Source organism: Callospermophilus lateralis, chromosome 7 (genome assembly GCF_048772815.1).
Source record: "Callospermophilus lateralis isolate mCalLat2 chromosome 7, mCalLat2.hap1, whole genome shotgun sequence".
Lineage (NCBI taxonomy): Eukaryota > Metazoa > Chordata > Mammalia > Rodentia > Sciuridae > Callospermophilus > Callospermophilus lateralis.
In genome coordinates this window covers 111,742,938-111,766,417 of record NC_135311.1, presented here as the reverse complement: position 1 = coordinate 111,766,417, position 23,480 = coordinate 111,742,938, and the positions used below count along the sequence as shown (strand labels likewise).

At 42.1% G+C, this 23,480-nt stretch overlaps 2 protein-coding genes across 6 annotated transcripts in view; one reads left to right on the top strand and one right to left on the bottom strand.

Annotated features, from left to right (window-relative positions):
* Nucleotides 1–2,267: 2,267 nt before the first annotated feature.
* On the bottom strand, nt 2,268–7,446 carry Med8 (mediator complex subunit 8). 4 transcript variants are annotated; one of them, XM_076862856.1, is made up of 7 exons: nt 7,404–7,446; nt 6,019–6,137; nt 5,238–5,382; nt 4,593–4,733; nt 4,339–4,420; nt 3,735–3,983; nt 2,268–2,425 (listed from the first exon to the last, which is right to left on the bottom strand). In XM_076862856.1, the coding sequence occupies exons 1-7, from the start codon at nt 7,407–7,409 to the stop codon at nt 2,361–2,363; spliced, it is 807 nt and encodes a 268-aa protein (XP_076718971.1). In that variant the 5' UTR covers nt 7,410–7,446; the 3' UTR covers nt 2,268–2,360. The 4 variants fall into 4 exon arrangements, with proteins under 4 accessions (XP_076718971.1, XP_076718973.1, XP_076718972.1 ...); XM_076862858.1 differs by having other exon boundaries at nt 5,238–5,364; XM_076862857.1 differs by lacking the exon at nt 7,404–7,446 and adding an exon at nt 7,329–7,352.
* A 120-nt stretch (nt 7,447–7,566) lies between these two features.
* The window catches only part of Szt2 (SZT2 subunit of KICSTOR complex), a 50,478-nt gene continuing 34,564 nt past the window's right edge, over nt 7,567–23,480 (top strand). For both annotated transcript variants that reach the window (XM_076860605.2, XM_076860604.2), the window contains exons 1-6: nt 7,567–7,641; nt 16,230–16,355; nt 16,823–16,996; nt 17,292–17,462; nt 21,804–21,935; nt 22,992–23,133. In XM_076860605.2, coding sequence (XP_076716720.2) covers nt 7,615–7,641; nt 16,230–16,355; nt 16,823–16,996; nt 17,292–17,462; nt 21,804–21,935; nt 22,992–23,133 — 772 coding nt within the window. In that variant the 5' untranslated portion in view covers nt 7,567–7,614. The remainder of the gene's footprint in view (nt 7,642–16,229; nt 16,356–16,822; nt 16,997–17,291; nt 17,463–21,803; nt 21,936–22,991; nt 23,134–23,480) is intronic.

Genomic DNA, 23,480 nt, shown 5'->3' with positions numbered 1-23,480 from the left:
AACCTGGGCAATGAAGAAAAGGAGATTCAGCAATGACCGAATCCCAGCCTCAAGGTAGAACTGGAGAGGTTCTAAGCAATGGGCATTAGGCTGACATTAATTCAATAAGCCTCCATCTTATGTGGGATGAACTGTGCTGTGGTACTTGAGGTTTCACAGCTGTTGCTTCTTTCTCCATCCCAGAAACAACCTGGGAAACAAGGCCTAATCCCTTTCTCCCTGGGCCCCAAGGGTAGGAGAAAGTACAATCCCTGAGCAAAACAGGACAGTAAGAAACAGAGAAACTACCAGAGTAGGCCACCGGTCAGCTTTTGCAAATCTTAAATCTGAGCAGGTAAGCAGATCATGTTCTCTTCTTCAAAGAAAACTTCATATACAGTCCCTCCTTAGGGACTGTTAGGAGAGATACATTCTCTCCATTCTGGGTTCTGGGTTGTATGGGCCCCCAAGTGGGAGATGTGACAGCTTTGTGTACCCAGAGGTGGAAGGTGGAAATGAAAGCATGTACCTCAGGTGGGGGGTGGGGTGGAAAAGAGAGCATGTACTCCCTGAATGACTAATACTTAGGTATGAGCACTCCAGAGTAAGAAGTAAAATCTTTTGCTTAAGGGCAAAAGATTTAGGTAAAGTTGTACATTTATTTTTGTTGGGACAGGAGGATATTTGTTCTTGGAGGACACAGAATCCACTTTAATAGCTTTATGTGAATGAAGTCAGTATCGGGCTGAGACAACAAAGAAACATAGGGTTGGTACCACTGGTGAAGTAAAGGAGAAAGTCACCAAAAGTTGCTCCAGGGGTTTTATAGAAGTATAGCTGGAGCTCTGTCCAATATCCTAGTTAGCTCTGATGTTTCCAGTGAGAAGGGAAAAGGTGAGAAGATAAACAACACGTGACTGGGTTAATGGGCCAGACTATTCAAATGGGGGAAAGGTCTAGTGTTGCCTCAGAGCTGATAACAGGACTCCCCTACTGCAGTGTATTGTGGTCACTAAGCTTTATGGACATCATTCCGCATCTTGTTGGGACAGCAACAGGTGACAACTAGGACCACTTGTCCTGGCCTCTGCTGCCACAGCCTGGCAGAGTGCTGTTTGGTACCAATCAAAGGCCAAAGTACCAGTGTGACAGAACAGGAAAGGCAGCTGGAAGGATGAGAAGTAAGAAAGTCTCAGGGTTTCTAGTGCAAAGCTAATTAAAGATTAATGTTTTGCCTTGTAGCACTCACTAATGGAATTGTCTCTGATCCCTATATCAACTCTCATAAATTGCTGAGCTAGTTAATATCAATTTAAATACCTTTATTTCATAGAGAAATCCTTTGGTCCACTTCAGCTGATTCAATCTCTGCGTTTGCTCACAAAGGAGTACTGACTGAGAAAGGCAGCACACAGGCTGGTTGTCCAAACACACTCTGCTCTTCAACTCTATAAAGTAGGCAATGCTATTGGGCTGCCCGCAACCACTATTGATCTGGCTCTTACCTAAACCATAGAGTTAATTTAATGGAGGAAAACCATCCTGACCAGTGTACAGGAACAAGGCACAATTATATACAAACTAAACCCTGAAGACAGTGTGAAGGGCAATCACCTCTTCCTCCAAAATAAGAGGAAGAAGGGGATTTACATGTGCTACAGAAAAACCCTTTCTCACACAGTCTTGCCTGGCCCCTTGATATCCTCCTTCATGTGTACAAGATGGGATAAAAGATGAGGATTTTTACGTATTTCCCATATAAGAATTTAACTTGCCTTCAGAGATGGACAAGCCTAAGTTTCATTACAGCTGTAGGTAGAAGGTTTGTCCCCACCCAGAAGTCTCTTCATCTGAACCTTAGAGGGACAGCAGGGTGGAACCTGAGTGGAGACACCTGAGAGCCAATATGCCTCAAAGGATATCCTGGCTGTTACTGTTTCTAGTAGCACAAAATAAGCACAGGCTTATTTGATTCTGGGTTCATCAGCTCACCATTGACAATGGAATAGCAGCACATCAGGTGGGTTCTGGATCAAGAACTGTGGAGGGCAGGGTGAAGAAGTGGCTATGAAAACAACCATTTATTGAGTACCCATTATTTCATATACTGTACTAAATGTTTTACAGTCATTTTCTCATTTTAATCCTCATAACAACCCTATGAGGTAGGTATCATCACCATTTACAAATGAGAAAACAAGTTCAGAAAACTTAGGTCTGTTGCCCAAAGTCATATAGCTAGTCACCAGTGGAGCTGGGCTTTGTCTGTTGCTGAAAGCCCATGTTCTGTTTATTGCACCCATCTAGGTGAGCCTTGAGCAAAGGTAATATGACTGCACAACTGTGCAAGATCACCTGGTACTGGAGGCTGCTGTTCACACTCACCGCTGGTAGGGATGCATTGAAGCTGATTTGATGTTGGTTTTTATTCCACTTGGCATTTTCCCTAAAAGGAATACGAAGAAAGACATCTGAAGCAAGGCAAGACTTTCACAATAAATCAGAAATGTTGTTTCTCAGGTTCCCTCCTGCCATCTCCTTTATCATTGCAGAACCCCTGTGGCATCTGACCCTGGTTGGCAGAGATCAGAGGTGTGGTTCTTCACCAGCTCCCTCCCTAAAGGTATATAGGAGGAAAGGGGTGATTTGGGAGAATAGTGGGAGAAGTGTCCTGCTTACCTACTCCTAGAAAAGACACATAAACCTGTGTGATCCTTGTTCAGTGTTACAGGTAAAAGAGTAAAAATGTATTCTTGCCAGGTACAGTGGTAATTATCTGTAATCCCAGCTACTCAGGAGGTAGGAAGATTGCAAATTTCAGGCCAGCCTGAACAACTTAACAAAACCCTAGCTCAAAGAAAAAAAAAAGACAGCTGGGCATATAGCTCAGTGGTAGAGTGTCCCGGGCTCAATCCCCAGTACCACACACACACACACACACATACACACACACACACACACACACACAAAAAAAAAAAAAAAAAGGCTATGTTTTCTCTTGATTCTGTTGTCTTTTTTCCTAGACAGCATGTAAGAAATAACTCTTCTGGCTGCTTGCATCTGAACTCTTCCTGACTATTCTCTTAATTTCTAAAAGTAAGTACAAGAGAAAGCAGGAAGGCAAAAGAGACAGGATACAAAGAAAATAATACCAGTAGGAACAAGAAACTGCCTCCTTGTCAATTCCTGAGGCATCTTCCAAATAACCTTGATTAAGTAAGGTCTGACCACTGATTTTCTTTTTTCTTTGGTACTGGGGATTAAACCCAGGGGCACTTACATACTGACCTACATCCCTAGCCCTTTTTATTTTTTATTTTGAGGGAGGGTCTCTCTAAGTTTCTTAGGGCCTCACTAAGTTGCTGTGAGGCCCTAAGCAATCCTCCTGCCTCAGCCTCCTAAATCACTGGAGTTATAGGAGAGCACTCCACAGCTAGCTGACCATTGATTTTTCTACCCACAAACAGACACTGACCACAAACCTAATCTCCAGAGTAAATGGGACAGGACAGTTGAGAAAGAGGTATGAGATGGGGTAGAAATTAAGAGCAGTTTCTCCTCCTCAAAGTTGTTCCTTACTCTCTGATGCCTGCTTCAGAGTTTCAGATGAGAATTTTTACTGCTGAAAATTGTTTTCTGAGTCACTATGCAAAGGAGAAAACCCCCAGGTCTGGGGATGCTGGGAGCCTAGATAATCCTGATCATCTCTACTCCCCTGTTCAAAGTCAATTACATTTCCACCCTTGCCACCTTACCAGGTTGACCTGCTTGAGCCATTTGTACTCCACTGAGCATTGGCTGCTGCTGGCTTGGAGCTCCTGCCATTTGTACTTGCTGTAATCCTGAGGTTCCTGCAAGGATTGTCCCAGCTCCTGGCTGGCCTGGTTGGCCAGGACCACTGCTGCCTGAAGGTCTCCAATTAGACAGACCCTTCCCAAAGGCAACAGCTGCCACCAAGGCATTGGTGTCTGCAGGGTTAAAGGTCTGCTTGTTTGGTCGGAGACCTGAAGAAAAAGGAGGACCATGAAGTATACATCTGGTCCTAGGTCTGAACCTAGCAGCTGGAGGGCCTGCAGATTGCCAGGGTTTGGAGTTCTAACTTCAGCATCATCTAGACTCTCACAGTCCAGAGGAAAAGTCAGAATACCCTCCAACCTATCCTCAAATTTTCCCTTTTCATTTTGCCATTTCTTCTACCTGCTTCAGGGCTGGCCTTAAACACAAAAGGCTAGCAGTATGGTTGCAAACCCTTTCCTAAGCAGTTCATTCTGTGTCTTCACTTTATTACCATCCAAACCACCATGGCTATTCCAGTCATCTTATTATACACGTCTCCCTCTGTCACCAATACTTCTTTACCTCCACTCTCTGATTCTCGCTCCTCTTTGCTGATTTTCTCCAGAAGGTTTGAGCACATTTTATTCAAGCTCTGGATCTGCTTCTGTAACATACAATTGGTGCAGTGATTAAAATAAATAGGAAACGACTATGGAGAATTTCTTCCAGAGACAGTTTAGTGCAATAATTGAGTATCTCTACTACATAGGAGTGGTAATGTTTGCTTCTCATCAAGGGATGGAGATGGGATCATCAGGGCAGTGACTTAGTACAACCTGAGCTGCATCAGCACCAATGCGGGCAGCGTCTGTTGTCAGTTGCTTCTCCTGCTCTTCAACCTCAGGATCAGGCTTGGTTCTCAGATGGTCAGGGACCACCTCATGGCTGAAAACAGGTACCCGTCCTTCAGTCTGCCGCTGAAACACAGATTTTATTGATCCTACCATGTACTCCAAGAATTCGATCTAGCCTTATTTCTTTTCTATAGGCAAACAGTGCATTTTCAGGGAACACAACTTGAAACACAATATCTAGCTTCTTAGAACACTGTCTCTTTCCCTCTACCTGTGATTTCTGTCTCCTCATATGGCTATCTATACCACACTTACGGGCAAATTAAACCCCTCTCTTTGCCACACTTTAATCAAAGACTGGAATAGACAAAGTCACAAAAGGACTTTTTTTTTGCAAGACAGATATTGGAAGAAGTCTTGGTGATATAGGCATCTGGATTTTTAATAGCACTATTTGGGAGCTTTCTCACCTCCAGGACAAAAAAGCAAGGCCTCCAAAATGCAGTCCTTCCTTCTCACTGCCACATATTAGCCCACATTTAGAACTTCTAGAATAACCAATCAAAAATTCTTAGACTCTCATCTAAGAACTTAATTTCCCAAGTTGTACACTTTTTCTCTTCTTACCATGAGATCTTCATCTCGATCTGGGGACAACACCAGAGGAATAATGACCTGGTTACGGAACAGTGGTGTCTTCTCATGCTTCAAAACCTTGTTCAGAGTGTTCAACTGTCCAGATAGCAATGCAAAGCTGTCCAGGACAGAGGGCCTGGTGGTGGTAAGAAAGTATCAGAATGTTCCAACCCTTCCCTGTAATGTAATAATTAAGAGGCTCAAAAGACTCATAGCCCTATGACTAGCCTAGATGAGAACCAAATTGGCTAACAGGAATGATGGGGTTAGGAAAGAAGGACACACTTTCAGTTTCTGACACAGATACAGAAAAAGGCAGTTTATTGTTTGAAAGGGGTGAGAAACACTGGCAAAATAGGAATCATAGCTATAGTATTACAACTGAAAATTCAGAAACTGGATAAAATTCTCCTTTCCAACCTGGAAATAAGATCCACTATTCCTGAGTAGATTGGATCTAAAAGACTAAAAGCCACATCTGTGGAAGGAGATCCAGAAAAAAGGGCCTCTTCACCAGAAAAAAAAAAAAAAAAAATCCAAGTGTAAGGATCAAAAACAACCTGGCTTGGGAAACTGAGCTTTTCTCTACTTCCTTACCATGGAGGCCCTAAGTCAAACTTTACTTCAATGTTGGGCAACCCAACTCTTTCCAAATCAAAAGATGTTTATAAACTGATAAATGGTTACATCATTAGAAATGTCCTATCCATCAGAGGCCTGCCCCCCCCCCCCACCCAGTAAGCCCTCCCCAGCTTGCCCTGGAAACTCTTACCAGGTTAGCCGGTCATACTCGTTTTCCAGCTTATAAATGAAACTTCCCAGTGAGTTCTTCAGATCAGCCACTTGACTCAGCAGTGCATCTAATGATGCCTCAAGCTGCTTCTCCTCTCGCTGCAAATAGGAACAGGTTGGTTACCCAGAGAGACACAAAAGTGTGACACATACAGAATAAAGCTGAAAAGCCAAGTTGTTTTCTGTCTTTGGCATTTGGGTTACAGACAGCATCAACCCTTAGACCTTTCAACCCATTCACCTGACCTCAACTCCTCCTACTTACCAACTGATTTTCTTATTACCCCAAATCCAGGCATGGTTCTTCTCATGATTTTTGTTTGTTTGTTTGTTTTTAGGTACATCCTACTGTCCCTCATTGAGAAACTTCACCAGATCCAGTGCCTGTTCATTATCTTATGGGTGCCTCTGCAGCACAGGTACACCATATTCCTCTGTCTTAGAATCTGCCTTGTGAACCTGGCTATTCTTGTCAACAACACAATTCCTGGGACATCTGCCTATACATAAAGCTTTCTCTGAAAACCAGCTCTGCACTCTCTCAGCCCTGCCTCCCTAGCATTTGATGTTTCGACCTTCTCTTTGTTGAGTTAATGTGCACTCATTTATCTCTGCCAATATTCCCATGCCTCTTTCACAAGTCTGTTGACCCATGAGCATTTATTGAGAGACAATCAGGTATAAGTACATGACAGATGAAAAACAAGAAAACTCGCACGTTTTGAGAGCCAGACAAACAATTTTAAATTCTGGGAATCTGTAAAGCATTTCCTTCCCATTGTCGGACGCTCCTATATTATTCCATTTCTTCACCCTTAACAACTATTGGGCATAAGCTGGTTAAGAATGACGCAAAGCAGTCTTGCAAACCCGGGAGCGTGCCCGACAGGAGCTTGACCTTGGGTTCCACCCACAGCCTGAGATTTTTATAAATAATTCAGCTTTTGGCCTCCGCGGACAATTCCTTCAGCCCTTGGGCTTCTCTCCAATTACAGATCCCTTGTTTGTCTGCACCCAACAGCCTAGTTGGGGCCTGAGTCAGTCCACCACTTTCTTGAGCCGTCTTTCCTTAGATTGATCCTCAGCTTTCCCAAATGACAACCTGATCCTTCCCAACATTCAGGAGGTTAGCGCTGCATCCTTCCTCTCGCCTGAGCCGAGTCTGTCCTTCTCCTGTCAGCCGCCTCAACCCCCACTGGCCTCTGCGCTCCCTTTCCAGTTGGCCTCGCCCCCAATCTCCCGTTCAGTTTTTCCATAACAGCCGCAGGCTCTGCCTCCCCAGCTCCTCACTCTCATCAGCCAGGCCACTCTCGGTCCTGTTATCCCGGGCTAGCTATCTGCCAGGAGACCTAACTGGGTTCTCACCTGCATTGCTGCGGGGCGGCTGCAGCAACGACTTCCTCTTCCGGTTTCCCAGACAGCTAGCGCGACTGAGAGGGCTTCATCCACCAATCAGAAAGCTCAGAACTCGGCCTTCCCATCCACTTCCGGTTTCATTTTCGTGACGAGATAGACAGGTCAGGGGTCAAGAGTGGAACATCCTCCTTGGCCCGGGCCGGTGCGGGAGGGATGTGTGATGGCCTCGGAGCGCCCGGAGCCGGAGGTGAGGGGCGGGCGGGCGCAGTCTGGAGCCCCGAGACTTGAGGGGGAGGGTCCAAAGGGCAGATTTGGCTTCGCCCTCCTCCTGCGCAGCCTCGGCCGAGCCGGGTCATCTCTGAAACCAACTCTCCGTGGTCCACAATTTCCTTGGGCGACTAGAGAATTTTTTTGCTTTGTTTTGTTTCCTGAAATTTCATTTGCGTTGGTGACCCTTTGACCTAGTGATAGTGGTATTATCAAAACTTGTTTTGATTATTTGTTGCAATTTAGTGGGCAACACGACAGTAGACTGCCTTTGTCGACTTCTGCATTTCTTAAAACGTTGAAATGCAATAAACAGCATGCGTTAATTTAGTTCTAGGGCTTATGCTTTTGGAAAAAGCAGCTTTGGTTTCATGAAAGAAATATTTGACTAGGGGTAAGACCTTATTCCAGTGTTTATTCTGCTATTTAGCTATTTCTGCAACCTCGGGCAATTCTGGGATGTGTATAATGATACAAATAGTCGTCATGACTTGCTGGATACCTAACTACTTGCCAGGCACCTTTCTAAGATCAATTTTCTCAATTCTATGAAGTAAACACCATTATTATCCCTGATGTTTCAGTTGAAGAAATTGAAGCACAGAGCTGTTAATAGTAATAAAGTTAACAGAGTTAGTGAGTTTTTTGGCTAGAACAACAAAACTGTCTGGCCCCATACTTCCTGTGTTTTGTTTTTGTTTTGTTGCAGTACTGGGGATTGAACCAGGGGCACTCTATCTCTGAGCTACATTCCCAGCCCTTTATACTTTATTTTATTTCATCTTATTTTTGATCCTGAGGATTGAAAGCACAGATGCTTACCAACAAGCTACATTCCCAGCCCTTTTTATTTTTTATTTTTTTAATTTTGAAAGAGGGTTTCACTAAGTGGCCAAGGGTCTAAGATGCTAAGACTGACCTCAAACTTGTGATCCTCCTTCCTCAGCATCCCAGGTTGCTGGGATTACAGACATGCTCCAACCTGCCCAGCTCCCAGCCCTTATGGTTTTTTATTTTGAGACAGGATCTTACTAATTTTCCGAGGCTGGTTTTGAACTTGTGATCCTTCTGCCTCAGTCTCCCAAGTAACTTGGATAACAGGCATGTTCTACTGTGCCGAATCATACCTTCTGTTCTTAACCATAATGTTGACAGCATAGATAACAGAGTAGCCACAGGATGGCAAATCTCTACTTCATTGGAATTTGTTGTGATGACACCCAACATTGAAAATGATTGGTTGTAGGAAACTATGCCCTACTGAAAAGAATCAGAATCAGACATGTTCACAAGGATAATAGAGTAGCCCATGCATCAAAAATATCAATATTGAGAAGAACTATGAAAAGTTGGAATATGTTTCCATATAGGTAAAAATGAGAGGACATTAAGGGGTTTTGTTTTGTCTTTTTTTTTTAAATATTTTAGTTGTAGATGGACCCAATATCTTCATTTTATTTATTTATTTATTTTATGTGGTGCTGAGGATCGAACCCAGTGCCTCACACATGCAAGGCAAGTACTCAACCACTGAGCCACAACCCCAGCCCTGTTGTGTCTTTGTTTTTGAATCATGGGAAAATACAACATATCTTTTAGGCAGAGAGTTAAAATAATCATGTCCCATAGAAATCTAATGTGAGTCACATATGTAATCTTAATTTTTTAAATAGCCACTTAAGGAAGTGAAAAAAGATAGTTAATAGCCAAAAGTTAAGCATTTGTTAAATTCTTTTTTTTTTCCCCTTTAGTGCTAGGATCAAACCTAGGCTCTCCCATATGCTAGTAAAGCACTAAACCATTGAACTACATTTGCAGCCTGTATTTGTTAAATTCTTGATTTGCTTTCTGAAAATTTCATTTCAGAAGATAAAGTGAGCAAAGAGTTCTGCCTCTGAACATAAAAAAAGACTTGCTTTTAGAGGATACTAGTATCCCAGTAGAATAAACGTGCCTAGTCAGACTTAGGAAATCATTCATTCATCATATTCTATGGGTATTGCTGTGGACTCAGAATTTTACTAATTATCAGGTGGATACAGAGCAGTATAAGACAGATGTGCTCCCTGTCTTTTCCCCCCATATTTTATCAGTACATTATAATTACACATAATAATGAGATTCCTTGTTATGTACACATATACAATATAATAATATAATTTGGTCAATATCATTCCCAAATATTTCCCTTTTCCCTCCCCTCTTTCTTCCCTGGGTCCCTTTCCTCTACTGGTCTCCCTTCAATTTTCATGAGATTCTCACCACCATCTTTCTTTTCCTTTTTCCTCTCTGTCTTTTCCATATGAGAGAAAAAGAAACTGCTCTTGATTTTCGAGTTTGGCTTATTTTACTTGACATAATTCTCTCAAGTTCCATTCATATTCCTGTGACATAGTTTCATTCTTCTTTATAGCTGAATAAAGCTCCATTGGGTGTATATACCACATTTTCCTTATTCATTGACAGACACCTAGACTAACCATTTGGCTATTGTGAATTGTGCTGTTATAAACATGGGTATGCATGTATCAATATAGTATGATGACTTTAATTCTTTAGGATAAGTACTAAGGAGTTGTGTAACTGGTGGAACCACTCATATGGTGGTTCCATTCCTAGTCTTTTTTAAAAATATATTTTTAGATGTTGGTGAACCTTTATTTATTCATTTATTGATTATGCAGTGATGAGAATAAAACCCAGTGCCTCACACATGCTAGACAAGTGCTCTACCACTGAGCCCCAACTTCAGCTCCCCATTCCTAGTCTTTTGAGGAATCTCCATGCTCATTTCCATAGTGATTGTATTGATTAACAATCCCATCAACAGGGTAAAAGTGTTCCTTTTTCTTCACATACTCTCCAGCATTTATTTTTGTTTGTATTATTGATGGCTGCCATTCTAACTGGAGTGAAATGAAATCTCAATGTAGTTTTGATTTGTATTTCCCTAATTGCTAACGATGTTGAACATTTTTTCCATTTAGTTGTTGGCTATTTATATTTCTTTTTTTTTTTTTTTTCTTTTTGTACTTGGGATTGAACCCAGGAATGCTAAACAACTGAGCTTTTTATTGTTTATTTTGAGACAGGGTCTCTCTACATTGCTGAGGCTGGCCTCAAACTGGCAATCCTCTTGCCTCAGCTTCCTGAGTCTCTGGGATTACAGTATGTGCCACCATGCCTGGGTTGTATTTCTTCTTTTGAGAGGTGTGTGTTAATAAATGGGAAAATAATTTTTCCCATTTATTAATTTTTTTGGCATAAGTTTTTTGAGATTTTTATGTATGCTGTATATCAAGTCTCTGTCAAGAATAGCTAGCAAAGTAGAGCTGGGCGTGGTGGTGTATGCCTGTGATCCAAGCGACTCGGGAGGGTGACACAGGAAGATCGCAAGTTCAAAGCCAGCCTCAGCAAAAGTGAGTCACTAAGCAACTCAGTGAGACCCTGTCTCTAAAGAAAATTCAAAATAGAGCTGGAGATGTGGCTCAGTGGTCAAGTGCCCCTGAGCTCAATCCTCATTACCAAAAAAAAAAAAGAATAGTTAGCAAAGATTTTTAATTTGATGCCACTTTATTTATTAATTCTTTTTTTTAGCTGTCAATAGACCTTTATTTTATTTATTTGTGGTGCTGAGAATCAAACCCAGTGCCTCACAAATGCTAGGCAAGCAGTCTACCCCTGAGCTACATCCCTAATCCATCATTTATTAATTCTTGGTGGTATTTCTGAACTTTAAGAGTCCTACTGAGGAAGTTGTTGCCTCCTCTTACATGTTGAAGTGTTGACCGTACATTTTCTTCCTCGTGTTGCCTAGTTTCTGGTCTAATTCCTAGTTCTTTTATCCATTTTTGAGTTGACTTTTGTGCAGGGTACATGCTCCCTATCTTTCTGGAGTAAGCAAACATTGAATTAGGATAATAAGTGCTGCAGTGGAATGAATGACAATGTTTGACTAGGATATTTAACCTATTTCATTGAAAAGTTGAGGGGGGATGGATCTCAAAGCCTGGAAAAATGACATTTAAGTTTACTAAGTATCTAATACTCCCCCTCAAAAAGTATCTAATTCTCCTAAAATAGGCACTATTATATATTAACAGATGAAGAGAATGAAGCACACAGAGTTTAAGTCCCTGTGCCAAAGCCATATAGCTAATATGCAGTAGAACCAGCATTTAATCCGAGGTTCTCTGAAACTAGATGCATACTCTTATCTGAGCAGTGTGGAGAACTGGCAAGAGATAAGGCTGGAGAAGATTCAGTGTGATTCCATGCTAGAGGTTTAGTATAGTGCTGAGGAGGCTTCAGACAGTTCAGGGCTGGAAGTATCTACATTATTTTGTGGAATCTGTGAACAGAAGATAGCACATGGGTTAGAAAATACTCAAAAAATATTTAGACCTTAACCTCAAAGGCACAGATGCAAGAACCTGGAAACAGCAGTTTAAGGAACGGAACCATGTTTCCATGTTTCATTTATCCTTGTATACGTGGTATGTAGCACAGTGCCTAGTAGTGTTTTATTCATCTTGGTATAAATGGTATGTAGACTTCAATAAATATTCCAAAGAATGATAGCCTTCCTCTGGCTCTCCTGCTTAATTGCAACCACATCTCCATGAATATATTCTTATTCACATGTTATCAATGAAGAAATTGAGACCTGGAAAAAATTAATTAACCTGTCCAGGATCACCTAGATGGCAAATAATAGAACCAGATTTGAAGTCACTGACTACAAAAGCCTGCTTTGTCATCTTTGCCAGATTACTTAAAGAGAAGTGCACTTCAGACTTAAGGGAGTTTAATATTGGGGGCATGAAGCTCCATTTGAATGTGGATGCTTTGAAAACACAACTAACTCAAGGATTCTCTACAATAATATGGAAGGATCCCTTGGGGATCTTGTTAAAATTCAGGTTTCTGAGCTCTGTCAACTCTTAATTTGGTTGGTCTATGGTGGTGCCCAGGAACTGAAGATGCATTTTAATAAAACACCTTAGGCAATTCTGATGCAGTTGGGTTCTTGGATCTCACTTTGAAAAACATTCTGCCTGCTTAAATGAAATCTTCTGGTTCTGATAAAGTATGTCTTGAATGTGAAGAGAACTTAGGAGATTTGGGGCCTGGAGTTGACTTTGAAGGATCACATATTAAGGGGGAATATTGTAAGAAAATGAGGAAGATGTTCCTAGTTTCAAGAAGATGGATTCTGTAAGAACTGATTGATGAACTAGACTTCATTTTAGTCTTGGGCGTGTCACTCTGTCATTCAAAATAACCTTAAAGGCAAGGTGGAGAAATGGAAGCTGTACAGTAGTGAAATTTCAGCACTAACTAACCTGAAGAAAGCTTTCTAGTAGCATAGTGCTTGCCTCTGCCCTCTATCCGGGTTACCCTCATTTCCCCACTTAGTAAACACTGCTCAATCAATCTTCAGCATCCCTTTCTCCTAAGACCCCAAACTGGGTCAGGTTACTTTGTTACTTGCACATTTTTATCCTTTGAAGAACTTATTCAGATTCTAATATTACAATAAATAGAGTAGTTATTTGATTCATGTTTTTGTCCTCCATTATAGGGTAAATTTGATAAGGAGGGAATTAATATTTTTTGCTTTCCATTTTATTCTTATGACCCAGCTTCCTCTTGTCTGTCTTATCCTAAAGACCCTTTAAAATGCAAGTAAGTTCATTGTTTAATTCCACTGATTCTTGTTTGTTTTCCTTTTCATAAGAAGATTTCTTCAATGAAAGGCAGTGATAACTTTGCATTCTAGCATTACTTGTCTCTTGGGAACAGTCACAGAATGGCTACTTTGAGTAGCTCTAGTCTAGGTCACTAATGTCTTTGCTTTTAGGGAGTCTTTGTGAATTACATGGTAGCCAGAGTGAATGCCAAAATCCTGTTGGGAGTTGACCTTAACCTTAGGATAAAATCTAAAATGCTAGCAAGAGCAGGGAGGGGTGGCACAGGCCTGTACTCCCAGCAGCTCTGGAAGTTGAAGCCGAAGGATCATAAGTTTGAGGCCAGCCTTAGCAACTTAGCGAGGCCCTAAATAACTTAGTGAGACCCTGCCTTAAAATAAATAAAATAAAGGGGATAGGGATGTAGCTTAGTGGTAAAGCACCTCTGTGTTCACTCCCTATTACCAAAAAAATATATTTTTAATAAAATAAAATGCTAGCAAAAGCCTACCTCAGCATAGTGTAGGGAAGCAGTGTAAAGTAGTATTTCTTAACGTGTGATTTCACAGACCTAACACAAAATAATACAGAGTCATTTCACATCAATGTTTAAATTGTCTTTTTGTCTAATTTTGTCAAAGCATCCTTTCTATTTATAACCCTATCATGTTCTTTTTTATCACTGCTTGAAATCTTTTGTGCTCTTAAGATAGAGATGGTTGAGCTGGGATTTTGGCTCAGTAGCAGAATGCTTGCCTCGCACGCACATGTGAAGCACTGGGTTCAATCCTCAGCACCACATTAAAATAAAGGTATTGTGTCCATCTACAGCTAAAAAAAAAAAAAAAAAAAAGATGGTTAACCTCTGCCCCTTCCCCCACCCCGTGGTAATGGGGATTGAACCCAGGGGTGTTTTACCACTGAGATATGTGCCCGGCTCTTTTTTTTTTTCCTTCATTTTTTAATTTGAAACAGGATTTCAGTAAGTTGCCTAGGTTGATCAAATATGTGATCCTCCTGCCAAAGCCTCCTGAGTGACTAGGATTACAGGTGTGGGCTACTGGCCCATTATTAAAACAACCCATTTTTATCCATTTGTCACTCAGTAGAAGAGCTTTGCTCATCATTTAATGGATTCGTTGTACATTGGTTAACTTCTGACCCCGATGCCTACTACTCAGTAAATCACTTAACTCTTTAGAACTTTGGTTTTCTCCTACTAAATATTTTGCTGTGAAGACTGAACAATCTTACTTAGGTTTAAAAAAAAAAAAACTTAGTACAGGGCCTGGTGATAATTTGTAATAATTAACTTTTATTATGTTTTTACTCAGTACCAGACACTGTACTGAGCACAACATATGTGTAATTTCTTTGATCCACATAACAGCAGTTTAGATTGGTATTAGGATTATTTCCATTTTTACTAATGAGGGCACTGAGGCTTAAAGAAATTAAATACCTTTTCTGTAATCACACAGCTAATAAGTGGCTAACTTGGGATTCAAGCCTGAGCTATCCAAATCTCAAATTCTTGCACTTAGTATCTATAGAATGCTGTTGAATACAATTTGTGTGTCCAGTAGATGTGAGTTCCTTCTTCCCTTCTGCTGTCATCTTTTTTTCCAGTATCTGCTTCTGTTTCTTTTTATCCTTGCCTTCTGTCTTAGAAAAGAAGACTTTCTACATCCTTAACTATTGCATCTCTGCTGTCCATGTCTCAATGCCTTCTCTGACATAGGGCACCCTTTCTTACTGCATTTCCAGGGCCTTTTCAGTCTCCTGTGTGCATATTTCCCCATTATGGGGAGAATAAATTTTTGCTTCCTTTTGCTATCATGTTTCTCAACAGGTAGTTATTGGTTGCTGTTCATTTCTCCTCCATCACCCTCTCTTTAGTCCTTGTAGCTGGTATCTGTCCCCTCACTAGGCAGAACACAAGAAGAAAAATGTGTGATTTGTCTAGGACAAGCAAAAGTAAGGGAGTGAGAAAGTGGGAAAGCTCAGGCCATTTGGTCCTTATTTCCTCTGTGAACAGATAGGCAAATTATCTGCTGGAAGTGCAGGAGTTACAAGATTGGAAACCCTTCTATAGGGAATTGGGAAGGTTGTTGATCAGGGAGAGGTTAAGGGACAGGTGAAGATCTGCTAGAGTTGGCACTGCTGACAAAGTGACAGTTTCTTCCTGTCATAGTACAGCTGCCATGATATACATGTGAACAGAAGAGAATGTCACATTCATCTTGACTCAAGCCTTTGGCAGGGCTTGTGTAGTAGAAGGGCTTGGGTAGAGGAACTGATGCTTGTTAGAACATTGTGGAGGTGAGCACATCTGAAGCCACAAAGGAAAGAAACTAGAGTGTTGGCAATCAAGAGTATATGAATGGAGATGGTGACCTGCAGAGGTGTGATTTTAAGATATTCACTTGGGATGCTGGCCATTTACTTACTGATTATTTCTTTAGGGCCTGCTGTTGTTAAGACTTAGGAGAAACTGTTCGACATTCATGTAATGTATCAGGGACCTACTGAGTATTGAGTTTGAATCAATTTGCTAAGTACAAAGGCACAAAAAATAGAACAAGACCCAATCCCTTCCCTGAAGAGCTTATAGGTATAGGAGAAACTCTCATTAAACATTTGTAGAAACATAATGTGGGAAGGTCACTTCATCTTTGTGGAGGTCTGTGCAGAGTGAATGGGAACAGAGGGTTGAGAATAGACTTGCTGGTAACACCTTGCATAGTGGCGGGGGTGAACTTGCTGTCTTAGCTCTCACAAAGTGTCAGTTCCTGGGACACATTACTTACACAGGATCCATATATATACTGAAACTCAGTGCCTTTTCTTTTAGATTTATTAATGTCTGTGTCCCTAGGTGGAAGAAGCTGGGCAGGTGTTCCTGTTAATGAAAAAGGATTATCGAATCTCCAGAAATGTTCGCCTGGCTTGGTTCCTCAGTCATCTGCATCAAACTGTGCAGGCCACACCCCAGGAGTTGCTGGTGAGGTCTAGAGATAGGCATGACGGAATGACCCAGAAGGATCTGCTTTGTTGGAGTGTACTAGAAACAGACAGGAGGGGAGACTAATTCTGAAAGCTCTAAGTTGGGGGTCGAGGGGAGGGGGGGTCAAGTGACTGCCCACAAGATGATTCCCCAAGGGAAATCTGAATAATTTTTCCAGATAATTGGGGGAAAGAGTAGGTGATTATTTATGGGAAGCAGAATCAGTATTAAAGGCAGGATATTAAAGGCAGGTCTAGGGAGCACTTTATAACATTTAATTCACCACCACACTTTAGATTAAAATTAGGATTGTTTCTATTTTATAAATGAGGATACCAAGACTTAAAGAAATTAGGTTCCTTTTGTACAGTCTCACAGCTAATAAGTGGCCAAATTGGGATTCTGGGAAGAAAGCAGTGACTCTTTCCTGGTCCTTTTCTTCTTATATCCATCTTAATTACCAGCTTCAGTCTGAGCAGGAGTTAGAAGTCCTCAGTGTCCTGCCTCCTGGGTGGCAGCCAGATGAACCAGTGATCCCAAGACCATTCCTCCTCGTACCTTCTACTCGGGTTACCTTCCTGGCTTGGCAGTATCGATTTGTCATTGAGCTGGATCTTAGCCCATCCACTGGCATTGTGGTAAGTAGTTGGAGGGAAACTCTGGGAAGCAGGGATGGCGTGAAGGGTGAGGAAGAGAGAAAGTCCTATGGGGGAGGTAAAAAAGGATCCCAATCTACCATTGTGGGAAGAAGATGAACTTATAAAGGAATTAGGACTGTTAAAAGATAGTCCCATTCCACCTGTGGCACTATATTTAGGGATGTAATTAGTCATAAGATGAGAGTCCTATTGACTTGTGGAAGCTGCTTGTTTCTGCCCTCTGCTTAGGGTTGCTTTCGGGCACCCTGAGAGAGCTTTCTCTGCATTGCCTCAGGATGATTCCACAGGGGAGATCTTGTTTGATGAAGTTTTCCATGCCCTGTCCCGCTGCCTGGGCGGGCTGCTTCGGCCCTTCCGAGTGCCTGGATCTTGCATCGACTTCCAGCCTGAGATCTACGTAACTATCCAGGCCTACTCCTCGATCATTGGCCTGCAGTCCCACCAGGTAGTTCATCCCCCTCCAACTTTCTACCCACAGACCAAATTTCCAGTAATCTGCTAAGTACTCACCCTGTCTCTACTGTTTCTACCCAAGTCCCCAGCTCTGCTGGTTTCTTTAGCCTGTTTCCAGTTGTTCCCATGAGTCTCTGTTTCCTTGAAAACAACCAGTTCCTCTTGCCTTAAAGATGCTTTCTAAGTATGGGTCAGTTGACATTGATTAGACAATTGCCTATCTCACCTCTTGAATTTTGTCAGATGGTTTCTCTTGCACGAACTCCTGGCACTACCCGCCAGGAGATGATTTTTTTGAATATTTTGTGATTTTGAACTTCTACAAATATTCAGAAATGTAATTTATTTTAGGGACACAGAAGGGTCATATTTTCCGAGAGCCTGTGAACTGTCAGATATAATGCTGACCACACTGATAATTACAGGGCTCATCTGCCACCCAGGCAGGCTATCACAAGACACTCCTTTTGGAGAATGGCCAACTCTGTTACAGAAATATCTGTTTGGGGTTTAGATAAGCATTGGCCCATTTCCCCTCATTTGCTTTTAACCTCAACTCATTGGTAGGGGCTTTTCCTGAAACTGTCCCTGCTGGCTATATTGTCACCTTAGCCATCAAACTTTTGGGGGGAGACAGACAGAAGCCAGGAACAGGCTCTGAAGGTCTGAAGTATACACCAACATACCTGGTGCATGCCAGATCCCAGGGCAGGGACTGTCAGCCCTTTGTCCCAGTTTAAAGTGCTCTTCTGGGACAACTTTTAGCCTGGTGGTTACAGGCCACATCCCCAGACAGAAGCCAGGCTTTGCAGGTGCTAATAGCCAAAGCAGAGAGAGTAAGGGTGTTAGGTAATCACTCAAAACTTCGTTCTGCTTGGCAAACACTGAAGCCTGACCTATGCCAGGCCCAGGCTATGTTCTGAAGACCCAGATGAATCAGGTACTGTCTTTGTCCTGTTGGAAGGAGTTTAGCATTCAGAGGGGGAAATAGATATTGCAGGAGGTAATTTCAGTTGAACATGATAAGGGCACTGATAAGTTATGGCTGGGGTGCTTCAGGAACACCAAGGGGGAGCATGCAATCAAGCCTGGAACAGTGACAGGGAAGTCTTTTAGACAAAGCAGCATTTGAACTGAGTCTTGAAGAAAGAACTTGGGTTAACTGTTCAAAAAAGGGAAGACCAGCAAAAGCAAAGGCACAGAGCTATGAAACTGCACTCTCAATCACAGGTTTTTGAAGGAGCTACATATTATTCAGTTTTGATAGGGTAAAGTTTGAATATAGGAAAGTGGTGGTACAGAGAAGACCAGAGACAGAGGGGGGATCAATTAGGAAAGGCTTAGAATATCAATCTAAGGACTCTGTCCTTTATTCTATAGGGGAGTTAAGAGCACTGGATCATTGCCTGTGTTTGCCTGACCATCCCCATCCCTATTTTGTATTTTATTTAGAGACAGGGTCTCACTGAATTGCATAGCACCTCGCTTTTGCTGAGGCTGGCTTTGAACTCTAGATCCTCCTGTCTCAGCCTCCCAAGCTGCTGGGATTACAGGCGTGAGTCACCAGACCCAGCCAAAATGGGGATATCAATAGCACCAATATACGGTGATTGGATTAATGCATGTCAAGTAGTTGAACAGAACTTGCCCCAGAGAAAACATGCAAATGTTAGCTTTTCAAATAATTAGCCATAGGTATGAGGGGAACCTCTGAAAGTTTTGAATGGACAGCAACAGCATCAGATTTGTACACAGGTAAGATCATACTTATTTGTGGGAAGTGTGGAGGATGGATTGGAGACAAAGTCTGGATATAAGCAGAACAGGCAGAAAATGATTGCCATTTGGGAGAGAGAGTGATACCTGAACAAGGACAGCAGCTGAGGGGAAAGAGAGAGTTTTCTTAGGTAAGCTCCCAGGGCCACTAATCAGCCCCAAGCCAGCCTTCACATCTTCTCTGTAGTTCCTCAAGGTATATCATGTAACTCTAAAAGAAAAGTTAGTGGGTGTGATGACACAAGCCTATAATTTCAGCTACTTGGGAGGCTGAAGCAGGAGGATCATAAGTTTGAGGCCAGCTTGGGCAATTTAACATGATACCTGTCTCAAAATAAAAATGGCTCGTAAGGCTTGTGATTATTATAGCTCAATGATAAAGTATCCATGGGCTCAATCCCCAGTACCTCAAAAAAAAAAAAAAAAAAAAAAAAAAGAAAGAAAGAAAGAAAAACAAAGTTAAATTGCGTTTATTTATAATACATGTCCTTTGAAGATTTGAAAGCCACATTAAAATATAAAGAGCTGGGCATGGCAGTACGCATCTCCCATCTACCTCAGAGGCTGAGGCAGGAGGATGGCAAGTTTGAAGCCAACCTGGGCAACTTAGTGAGACCCTGTCTCAAAAAATAAAAAGAGCTGGGGGTGTAGTTCATTGCTAGAACACTTGCCTAACATATGTAAGGCCCTGGATTCAATCCCAATGCCAATAAAAAATAAAGGAAATAAAAAATAAAGGAAAAAAACTCACCTATAATATAATACTCAGAAATAAATATTGTTAACATTTTATGAAATTTCCTTCTAGTCTAGTGAGTATATATTGATTCTCCCCCACCACCATCCCTTTATTCAAAGACAGAAAGAGAACTCTCAGGGGCATTCCAGACATATGACTTCTGTGTCCTACTCTCTTATAATACAGGTATTGTCCCATGTCATGAAAATTTTCTTTGAGAGCTTGTTTGGAAATACTGAAAGGGAAGTGCAGCTACTTGTATACTCTTTTTTTTTTATTTTTATTTTTTTAGTTGTCAATGTACCTTTATTTTTTATTTATATGTGGTGCTGAGAATTGAACCCAGTGTCTCACACATACTAGGCCAGCGCTCTACCACTGAGCTACAACCCAGCCCTACTTGTATACTCTTGACTAAAGAATGATCCTCCTCTATCAGAGAAGGTCATCTTCTTAAACTAAGCTCACAGCTTTGGGAGGGATTCCCATGGAGCAGTGAGGGAGGATGGGGACACCTGCCTAGCCAGCCAGATCAGTTGAATCAACCCTGCCAATCAATGGGTTGACTGATGTCATAGCCAGATCACCCTCACATCCATGAAATATTCTTTGAAAATGATTTTAATTACTCCTTAACTTACTATTTTATCCTGTTTTATCTTGAAATATTTAGCCAGCCCCTTATTGTTGGCCAGTTGTGTTGTCCCAGTTTTACTATTTCTAAACAATATAGATAGGAACATTTTATCTCATCTTTCTGTTGCTCCAGTTCCTGCTACTTCTCTGTTTCTGTTTTCCTTCTCACAGGCCTATAGAATGGGACAGTGTTCCACTTTCCCTCTCCGGCTGTCCCTATCCCCTTACAAAATATGGAATAGAGAGTGAAGAAGTAGAAGAAGTTGTTCCACAGGAGGGTAGGAGTCAGGGAGAAGAAGTGGGAATGAAGGACAGGTTATAGGAGTGTGATGAGGAAAGAGGGGTAAGATCCTGGGGTCCACCATAAGGTCTTACAGATTTGTATATAGGGGGCACTTATTTATATTTGAAGTAGAAGGAAACGAATCCATGGAGAAAGAGTGAAGATCCTAGAGAGACAAGAAGTTTGTGAAGAGATGGAGAGAGATTAGCTCTAGGGGGAAAGAGTAGGATAAAGAACCCTTTCTTGAGAGTCTCAAAGAGAGAACAAGAACATGGATAAATGTAAACATGTCATAGACTTTGAGGGGAATTTCCAGAGGGGTGGATTTCCAGGTTAGGGCCAGTTCTTATTAGCTAACCTCCTTTCTCTATGAAGAGTGGTAATAGTTATCTGCTGAGAGTAAAGGAAAGGAAGGAACATTTATTGGGGGGAATAAGAAGAACATTTTGAGTTCAAAAGAAGCAATAACCTCCAGGATACCTGTGTGTATCTTAAGAAATGAGTAAAAGGAGTTTGCTGGGCTGAGGTGGGCAGTTTACAGACAACATACCAAAGCCCATTATGGAAGGAGCTAGGAGATCTTATGGTGCCCCCATGTGGGAGACTTGGGAAGCCCAGGGTGGAGGGCCCTAAGCAGAGGTAAATATCGTGACCCCAGATTAAGGTGACGATGTCTTGGGGCTATGTGCAGGATTGCCGCATTTGCCGCGTACCTAGGCTAAGAATTGGTGAAGTAGGTTTAAGAAGGAGGAACTGGCTGTGGAGTCATTTGATCCTGGTTGGGTGGGAAATTAGGATTGCCTAGAGGGAGCTATGAAGAATAAGCAGAGAGAGCAGAGGTCTGTAGGGGCCAGTACCCCACTATGGTCCTATCTCAGTCTTTCCCTTATGCTTCTCAGGTGCTTGTACAAGGTTGCCTTTTGGACCCTTCTCAGCGGGAAGCATTCCTTCAGCAGGTGTATGATCAGCTCTGCCTCTTTGAGGATAAGGTGGCTGCCATGCTGCAGCAGCAGTATGATCCCCAGAGCCAGGTATGTGGGAGAGAAATGGGCAGAGACTATTTTGAAAGAGAGTACATAGGATGGAGGGCAGAGAGGAGGATTGTACCACCTAGAGAGGGTAAGGATGGCAGAAAAGGACTAATAGCCAGGAGCAGAGTGAGACAAGGACAAATGTGCTAGTGAATACTTAAAACTAGCTTTAGAGGACAGTGGCTCAGATTCTTGGAGGGAGAAAAGGTGAAGGCCATTTGCTTGTGTTTTTTCAATCCCAGATCGCTCGTCCTGTGAGGATCTGAGAAGCTGATCATAAGTGGCTTTGTTTTCGAGTTAGTATTTTGTATAATCTTAGGCTTACTAGAATTGCTGCTTGGATCACTAGAATTGCTTTGGATATCATAGAAGTTGCCAGGCAAGTAGCAGTTCTGTGTGCCTGATGACTGGTATGGAATTGGATTGTTTATAAAATATTTCATGATAGTGATAGGAGAATATGGAAAAAGGCCCTTCTCGGCAAAAGGTGGAGAAGCCCTGCCTCAGTACAATCTGATGGTTCGTCTGGTGTTGACTCTCTTCCCATCTGAGGTTCAGCAGCTGAACACGTGTGGAAGGGAGAACAGTAGGACTCAGCAGCATCATGGGGAGCTTGGGGTCTTCACATGATTAGGCCTGGGCAGTACAGGGCTACAAATTCTGGTTTGGGAGCTGGAGGCGTAGCTCAGTGGTAGAGCACATGCTTAGCTTGGATTCAATTCCCAGCACTACAAAGAAAAAAGAAAAAGAAGAAGCTAGATAAGGTGGTATGTGCGTGTAATACCAGCTACTTGGGAGGCTAAGGCCAGAGAATCATTAGTTTAAGGCCAGCCTCAGCAGGTTTTAGTGAAACCCTGTCTTAAAATAAAAAGTGAAAGGACTGAAACATAGCTCAGTGGTAGTGCACTCTGAGTTCAATTCCCAGATAAATAAATATTAAATAAATAAAAATTGATTAAATTTAAAACAGAAGAAAAATTATAAATTCTGATTTTGCTGTGGATGAGGCAGCAATGCAATCTGTCGTAGTCTAACTTTTCTGTAACTTGGGGCCAGGCAGAAGACCAGTCCCCAGACTCAGGGGAGCCCTTGGGCCGGAAGGTGGGAGTTTCCATGGTGACAGCTGATCTTGGACTAGTCAGTATGATTCGTCAGGGCATCTTGGCACTGCAGTTACTGCCCTCAAACTCCAGTGCAGGTCAGTAAAAAGAATGTTGATGGGAATGGGGAAATAGGGATCCGAAAGGGTGGGGGGATATTGACGAAGATAGAGATTCCTGGGGATCAGTGGGTCTTAGGGAAGAGGACCTGTTTCATTGTTTGCAAAATATAAATCTGCACTAGTGTATATCTTGAGTATCCTCAGCTCTGGCAACCATCAGGGACCCTAGTGGAAAGGAGTAGAATTATAAGGACATCATGTAGGGGAGATTGTGATCTAGCATCACCAGAAAGAAGCAGGAGGGGAGGAGAGAAGAAAGGTATTAGAGGTTTATAAAACATGTTGATGAGTGGATACTGAGGTCTTCAGAGCCCTGTCCATTG

Excerpts from the sequence above, each read along its gene's own strand:
- Med8 (XM_076862856.1), bottom strand. Across the intron at positions 5,383-6,018 it reads GAGTATGACCGGCTAACCTG|GCCCTCTGTCCTGGACAGCT; the intron begins GTAAGAGTTTCC and ends TACCACCACCAG. Across the intron at positions 3,984-4,338 it reads GCGAGAATCAGAGAGTGGAG|GTCTCCGACCAAACAAGCAG; the intron begins GTAAAGAAGTAT and ends CTTTTTCTTCAG.